The sequence below is a fragment of the Oryctolagus cuniculus genome, chromosome 1 (genome assembly GCF_964237555.1).
Source record: "Oryctolagus cuniculus chromosome 1, mOryCun1.1, whole genome shotgun sequence".
Taxonomy (NCBI): Eukaryota; Metazoa; Chordata; class Mammalia; order Lagomorpha; family Leporidae; genus Oryctolagus; species Oryctolagus cuniculus.
In genome coordinates, this window is record NC_091432.1 from 15859591 (window position 1) to 15868467 (window position 8877).

Sequence of the window (8877 nt, forward strand, 5' to 3'; positions counted from 1 at the left end):
CCTGTGTTTGAAGTGATATCTTACAGCTACAAAAAAAAAAAAAAAAACAACTAGTAGAAGAGACACACAATTATCTTTAGAAAACACACATGTATAAGTCCAGTTATATGTATCTAAAATGCTCTACATCTTGTTACTTTACTTAGCCTATTTAAAAATTTGCATAGTATTGACATAAATAAAATCTGAGTTTAACCCTATTACCTCAATCCTGTTCACTGAGCCAGAACCAAAGAAAACCCTTTTCAACTGCAAAGTGTGTTTCTCCATTTGTGTATATATCATCTAGTAAAGGCAAAAACATTCATGGTAAAGCAAGAACAAGCAAATGCACACATACACAGATAAAATACAGTGTGGCTTTTTGTCTTCAGTTATTCTGCTTCTTCAAATCAAAGCTAGACGTTACTTATTGATCTGAGTCCCTTAGTCCTTAGATTTGGTATTTCTCTTCTCTCCCTGGAAATACCATGAATGTAGTTTGTTTCCATATGATGCTTTCACCTGATAGTTCAGATCCATTATGCTTCACATCATCATATGTCAGTAGCATTTAAATATAGGTAACACATAATATCTATTGAGATATTTTAGTCAATCAATATTTATTTTTTTTCAAAAATAATTTACAAACTTACAATAAAATGGTCATGGAGAAATGACTGGATTGCCTGGGTGGAATATCAGCTCCTCCACGTCTAATCCGTCTTCCTGCTGATGCACATTCTGAGAGGCGGTAGATGGTGGCTGAAGCACTTGTGTCCCTGCCACCCACCTGAGAGACCTGTAGTGAGTTCTGATATCCTGGTGTTGGCATGGTCCAACTCTATCTTCTGTAGGCATTTGGGGGGTTAACTACTGAATGTCCCCTTTTCTCTTTCAAATAAAAGCACAAAACTTGAAAATTTGTGAAAATGGAATTTGTGATAAGTTTATTTGGTACAACATTTTTAAACAAATGCATTGTATGTTTCTAATATGGATTTCTCAGTAACTGTCATACATGTTATATTATCTGTATTTATTTATGGATGATAGTGAACCACAAAGAGGATAAAATCCTGGTATTTGCAGAAACTTGGGTGGAAAGTAGGACAGTATGTTAAGTGAAGTAAGCAGGCATAGAAATACAGAAACTGTTCTCTCTGATTTACAGAAGCTGAAATCATAATCATGAACTAGCAGAGAGTAGAATTGAGAGGGTGAGTAATAGACATGGAAATACAACTGGAGACAGTAGAAGAAGGAAATTTCATCTTCTTTTTGGCAGGGGGACTCCTGATAGTAAGTGGCGTTTTGAAGATAATGGCTTTGTTGCTCTAATAACATTTTACTGCAAGTCATGCTAAGTACAAAGGGCAAAAATATTGATGCATCATGCTACAGTTTCGTAAAGCCAATTAACTCTATAAAATACTTTTAATATGAAGTGAAAAAAATAATTTTATGTCTTTTTAGATGTACAGAAATATTTTGCTTAGTATACACATATCAAGTGAGGCTGTTGGAGAATCTTCCTTTAAAAACAGTCTGTTTTTCCACAAGTCCTGTTTCCATTGTATAGATCACTTTTGTTTAGCAATTATTTCCTCTTAAAAATTTAATTTTTATGATTTACATTTGGTTTTAAGTAGTAGATAAAACAGGACTCCACAAATTTTGATGGATAGAATGCTGCAAAATCATCATTTCAACAGTTGAACAGAAGACGACCTTTGCAAGGAGTATGCTGTACATCCTACCACCTTCCAAAAAGCCCCTGCTATACCTCTATAATATGTGTATAGGCTTTCTTTTCCAGTTCAGAAATTATAAAAACACTTTGGACACTTACATTTTGTTAACAATATACGCATAACAATCATTTTTTTTTTTTTTTGACAAGCAGAGTGGACAGTGAGAGAATCAGAGAGAAAGGTCTTCCTTTACCATTGGTTCATCCTCCAATGGCCGCTGCGGCCTGTGCTGATCTGAAACCAGGAGCCAGGTGCTTCTCCAGGTCTCCCATGGGGTGCAGGGCCCAAGCACTTGGGCCATCCTCCACTGCACTCCTGGGCCACAGCAGAGAGCTGGACTGGAAGAGGGGCAACCGGCACAGAATCCAGCACCACGATCGGGTCTAGAACCTGGTGTGATGGTGCCGCAGGCGGAGGATTAGCCTATTGAGCCGAGGCGCCATCCATAAAAATTAATTTTATTATAAACATATTTTCTTGCATGCGTTTGTGAAGTTAGGATACAAATAATTCAAAAATTTTCCCTCTGAAATTAACAGTTTTAATCATTTTGTGCCACTTCATAGAACAGTGGTGTTTTTAGGATAAAATGAGAATAGTGAAGATAAGCATAGTTTCAAATTTATATTGCTCTGAGTGATTGGCATGGGTGGTTCAGGAATCTCTTCAGGGCATCCTTTACATCCTTGTTCCTTAGGCTGTAAATGACAGGGTTAAGCATGGGGATCACTAGGGTATAGAAGACCGAGGCCATCTTGTCGGTGTCTAATGAGTGGTTGGTCCTCGGTTGCAAATACATGAACAGGAGGGTGCCATAGAACACAGTGACAGCCATCATGTGGGAGGCACAGGTGGAAAAGGCCTTTCGTCGTCCCTCCGAGGAACGGATCCTCAAAATGGCAAGGATGATGTGGAAGTAGGAGATTAGAACTACAGTCATGGAGAAAAGCAAGTTGATCCCTGAAAAGGTGAACACGGCTGTTTCTGGAATGTGGGTATCAGAACAGGACAATGCTAACAGAGGGACATCATCACAGTAAAAATGGTTGATGACATTAGAAGAGCAGTAAGACACAGAGAACACACAGGAAGAGACCGTTAGTGCCGTGGTCAGACTCTGCAAGTATGTGAGGGAAACCAGCAGCAGGCAGATCCGCCGAGATACCACCACCATGTAGAGCAGGGGGTTACAGATGGCCACATAACGGTCATAGGCCATCACAGAGAGCATGAAAATCTCTGCTACGATGAAGACTAAGAATCCTCCCAGCTGGGCTGCACATCCATAGTAAGAGATTGTTTTCTTGGTAGCCAAGAAGTTAACCAGCATGTTAGGGGCAATGACAGTAGAATTGCCAAGGTTGATGATGGCCAAGTGCCTGAGGAAAAAGTACATGGGGGTTTGCAGTCGAGCGTCAATGTTGGTGAGGGTGATGATGCACAGATTCCCCACCACGGTCAGCCCATAGATCACCAGGAACACACAGAAGAGGGGGAGCTGTAACTCTGGACTCTCTGAGACTCCCAGGAGAATGAACTCTGTTATGTGGGTGAGATTCCCTGCAGCCATTTATTTTGTTAGTCCATCTTTGAAGGGGAAAAATAAAAAATAATAGATGATAAAATTACTTTATCTGTTATATGCTACATCTTTAATATTTCATTTAAAATCAATTTATTTTTTGAGAAAACTTTAAGATTTATATCTTATTTGCTTCTTCCTATCTTTTCATGGACCTTAGATAAGCAAATTACAAGAGAAATTAGAACCCCTTAGAACTTTTTAAACGATCGATTTATTTTTCACTGTTGGGAATAGGTTATATTAAGTGAACATATATTTAATGCGTTATTATCTTGTGCATTAAGTCTTTTAATAACATATACAGGTTAATTAACATTTGATATCTTATTAATATCTTATGCACTTTTTTTCTTATTTTTTCTTATTAATTTCTGCGTAAGTTGCCTACAACCAAGCCTGGGACTGAATATCAATCCTTCTGATTGCTATTTGGAAACTCTGAATGCTCTCTACATAATCAGATTACATTTGTTTTGCAAAATGAGCAAATCTTGACTTAACAGTCTAACTTTGACTTACACTACATTTTCTCTATTATTTTGTTCCAACAGCTCTTCCTTCCATTACAGCTTTTACCTCTTCCTTTGAATTATCTAACGTCTATTTTTAAAAATTCTATTATGAATAAATTTTGTCTGTTAAAATTTGATTATTTTTATTTACTTTTATAAAGGAAAATGAGTGGAGGAGAGTGCATGTATTTAGCAGGTAATCTGTTACCTGAATTATGGTAAGGGTTTTGAAATAATAATCTCAGTATTCTGTTGGATTGTCCTAAAATATGATTATACTACTTTTGAATTTTTATGTATTGATTGAAATTCAGCAACATATAGTTACTCAGATTCTGTGTCAAATGTTGGTTAACAGTATAGCATTAACGTCATAACATTATGGTTTTGTTATGTGATTTTGTTTATGTGTTTCTTTTTTCTGTTGTTGACTGTTAGCACATTGATAACTATATTTTAACAATTGTTCATATTCTTATATTATGCAAATTAAGTGAGAAACATTTATATATATATTTGTATATATATACATATATATGTGTGTTTGAACACAGCCTTATATCAAGTGAGTACCAAATTAATGCAACCTGCAGTTACTGTTATTAACATCCTTTGAATGTTTTTACTGTGGTTTCTTATTTCATTTGTTTTACATTATGGTGTAAATGTGGTTTCTTATTTCAATCTTAGTAAGTCAGTCCACCTTACTGAGCGCTCCTACAGTTGAAATACAAAGAAAAGATTATAATTTTGTATTATAAAAATTAGCATGTATCATAAAACAAGTTATATTTTAAGAAAAAGAAACACCTCTTCAGCAACCAGATTCTTACATCTTCAGTGTTCTGATACATTCAGTACATCACATCAGTGTCTACCGAGCTGATCTGATTGTGCCGTAACAGCTATTCTTATCTATTATACATTTGAACATAAAAAGAACTGTATTGCTATAAAGCAAGTTAACTTATGGTGGAAAACCCTCAGCCAACAATTACTTTGATGAAACTATTTTCTGCAGGTTGCTACACTTAAGAAACTCAGTGCATTGTTCTCTGCGACATTTGATATTACATGAGTTTATCTTTAACTTTGCGACAACTGTCAAGTATAACATCAATGGCAATAGCAATCATTGGTTTTATGCTATGGCTTTGAGATGGGAGATGATATGCATGTATTTACTATTTATATCGTCTGTTAATTCTTTCCTTCTCTGAAATATGACCCATGGCAAAGCTAGAGTTGCTTTTGACTTCAATAAGTTTATGTCACTGAAATGAAGCTTCTGAATAATACTCCCCATTTTTCCCTTTATGTTTTCAGAATCTTGTTTAACTTAGCATCTTCCCAATAAGAGTTACTTGAATTTCCTAAACATTGTTTTAACTAGTTTTTGAATAGAAATAATGTATGATTCTAACAATATTAGAAATTCTCAGCAAGTAAAATTTTAAATTTTATACATAATATTAACATTGTATCTTACACTTTTAAAAATTATTATATATTATTTATTTGAAAGGCAGAGAGAGGCAGAGACAAAGAAGGATCTCCTGGTTCCTGGTTTATTCCCCAAATGACTGTAACAATTATTCCTGATCAAAGCAGAAACCAGGACCCTGGAACTTCACCACATGGTTGGCAACAACACAACTACTTAAATTCTTCGCCTGCTGCCTCCCATGATGCATGCTAAAAGGAAGGTAGAATCAGAACCAGCAGTGGGACTTGGACCCAGGCACCTTGATGTATGATGTGGATATCCAGATTGGCCTTTTAACTGCTGAGCCCAACACCCACTCCCTAATGTTAACATTTAAATGTCCCATTTCATCTGCAGAAGTGTCACAATTTAGATATGAATGGTCACATAAATTACTTCTTCTGAGATGCCTTTGAGAATGTATTCAACTACTCCCAAACTGTAGAATGTGTCTTAAGCTGGTTAGACATGGACTGTGTTTGTAGCAAACACTGAATTTATGTATGTGCTCTCAGTATCCCCTTGGGACATAGTTACTATCTCTTGGCACCAAGGATTCTTTCTTTTGTAGAGTTTTTCATCCTGGCCATGCACAAATCAATAGAGGAGAAAAAACTCACCATTATTGTCTTTAAGTAATTTTGCAAGTCTCTCTTAGAAACTGAAAATAACTTGTTTGGCATAGCATTAAGGCAATTTTTAGGACTCATACATTCCATATAAGAGTTCTTGGGTTCAAGTCCCAGCACTGCTTCTGATTCCAGCTTCCAGCTACTACACATCCTGGGAAACAGCAGGTGATATTTCAAGTGTTGGGTCCCTGACATACATGTGAGAAATGTAGATTGATGTCCTGGCTCCTGGCCTTCAGGGTGGCCCAGTTTTAGCTGTTGTTGGCATTTGGGCAGCATATAACAGATGAGGGATCTCTATCTGAATCTCTGCCTCTGACTGTCTTTAAATCAAATAAAATACATAAATAGCAATTAAAAAAGAACACTTTTTAGCAGACACTTAAGAAGCTTCCAGTCTGGTAGAGAGTGTCCTCTAAAACACCCACAAACTGTATGGAAGATAAAATTTCTCTTTTTACATGGATCCAGGTGCTGTAATGACTGTTAATTATCTGTGTCAGCGTTAATATCAATGACATGTTTATCATTATTATAGATCTAGCAGTATTATTCTACTTAGCAATCAACAGGCAGATATTTAAGTCATAGTGAAAAGGACAACATTGTGTTCTTGCGTATGATTTGAATTAACAAACCTTTAAAGATATTTGAATCTTACATACAGGTGATCATTAGTGAAATACGTTGTGCAACCTACCTGCATGGAGAAACTGGCTAGCACCTGCCAAGAAGGTTGCTGCACAGAGCATCCTGAGCAATGTTATAACAATCTGGTGTCCCTGAAGACCTTCGCACTCCACTGTGTTTGTTTTCAAGCTCCAGTCCCTGAACATGAAAAATGAACTTCCCAAATAAAGTTCTGGTTCCTAAGGGAAAGCAAGATGAAGCTAGGGCTCGTTAGTCAGCACTCCACTCAAGTGTTTCCTCAAACAGGAAATGGGGCTGTCTGGAGGCTTGTTTGGAGGACCTAATTGAACAATGACAACCAACATAATGATACCATCTGTTTTCTTTTTCTTTCTTATTTTTGAGCTGTACTCAAATGCCCAAAAGTGCTGGTGCCAGCCCAGAGATAAAGAAATATAACAATTAGAAAGTGCAGCAACATGGCCACAGTGAACAACGTTAGCATGAATATTGGGCCCAGAACTGAACTGAAGTTGACATTTTAAGGTCAAGAACAAGTCCTCATGTGACCATCATAAAAGCTGGCTGATAGTCAATGTAAATTCCAAAGTGGATGGTAGTAAAGAGATTCAATATCAATTTTTAATGGAAAAAATTTAAGGCACATGCCATATATCTATTTTAGTTTTCAATTAGAAAATAGAACAAAAATTCATTTTTAAATAGAATTCAGATTTCTACCCTCAAAAGAGTTCAATACTTACAACTTTTATCTTTTATCATTTGTAGATTTTTTTATTTGTAAGTAATTTAAATGCAAAATACATGTTTCAGTAATTCTCCTTTATTACTAACTCCTAAAATAATTCTCATGAAAGAGTGGGTGTTTAGTCTGACTGATAGAATCAGTGAAGGCATGAATGAAATACCCACCTGAAATTTTGAAACCAGCTGTAGGATTTGAGTTCCTAATGCTATAGTTGATCTTTATTGTGATTTTCATTTTTATGAAATAATAGTCACAGGTTAAAGTTCATGCTCTAGAGTATCCACTCCTTAAAATGAGTTCAAAACCGCTCCTTCTTCCTGTAAGTTAAAAAAAAAAAAAAAAATTGATTGCATTGTGGCATACAATACTGAAAACCCTCTTCTGAGTATTTGTCCATAATAATTGTAAATAAGATTTTGGGAGATTTTATGAACTCACATGTGCATTAACATATATTCACAATAATCAAAATGTGCAAGGTTCCTAATGGCCCTAGTTGGAAGAAGAGAAGAAAATGATTGACAGAGGCCAGCGCCGCGGCTCACTAGGCTAATCCTCCACCTAGCGGCGCTGGCACACCGGGTTCTAGTCCCGGTTGGGGCACCGGATTCTGTCCCGGTTGCCCCTCTTCCAGGCCAGCTCTCTGCTGTGGCCAGGGGAGTGCAGTGGAGGATGGCCCAGGTGCTTGGGCCCTGCACCCCATGGGAGACCAGGAAAAGCACCTGGCTCCTGGCTCCTGCCATCAGATCAGCGCGGTGCACCGGCCGCAGCGCGCAGGCCGCGGCGGCCATTGGAGGGTGAACCAACGGCAAAGGAAGACCTTTCGCTCTGTCTCTCTCTCTCACTGTCCACTCTTCCTGTCAAAAAAAAAAAAAAAAAGAAAGAAAGAAAATGATTGACAGATACACAAGTACATTAACACAAAAGATAGAAAGATAAATTTATTTTAGTGCAAATATTTTTTAAATTAATGAATAATTTTTGTAATATGTGATTTGTGAACATATGAAGACCCGTCATATGCCTGGATTTAACTTTTTAGCCCCAAGTAAATTTAGCTTTTAGTTATATTTTTCATGAATTTTTTGTTGCATTTCATTTTAAAAAATAGGAAGCACAGTAGCTATCTTCATTTGCATGTCTGGGATATGCACAGATGACGAAGTGATGTGATGATGTGATGTGAGGATGTGATGATGATTTGAAAGCATCCATGTGAATAACAGTGGAGGGAGTTTTCAAACTAAAACACAGAAATTGTGAAAGGGATTTATAATGGGCAGAAAATCTCTGTGTGAGTGCTTTTTGAGAAGTTAAAGTTCATAATGTCAATTTAGGGAAATTCTCATTAAATTATGTTTTCTACAAAGACTTCGCCTTTGGAATTAATAATAAAGTTACCCACGGAATAAGAGACTGAGTACAATGAGTCTCTTCATATAATAAAAATTAAAAATAAAAATGAAGAAAAGAAACATGGGAAAGCAGAATCAGTTTTAGAAAATTCCGATTTCATGTATTTCATAT

At 36.5% G+C, this 8877-nt stretch overlaps 1 protein-coding gene across 1 annotated transcript; it reads right to left on the reverse strand.

Moving 5' to 3' along the window:
- Positions 1 to 2358: 2358 nt before the first annotated feature.
- Positions 2359 to 3306, reverse strand: LOC127492828 (olfactory receptor 8J2-like). Its single transcript, XM_051853815.2, has one exon. The coding sequence runs from the start codon at positions 3304 to 3306 to the stop codon at positions 2359 to 2361; it is 948 nt and encodes a 315-aa protein (XP_051709775.2).
- Between the last annotated feature and the right edge of the window lie 5571 nt (positions 3307 to 8877).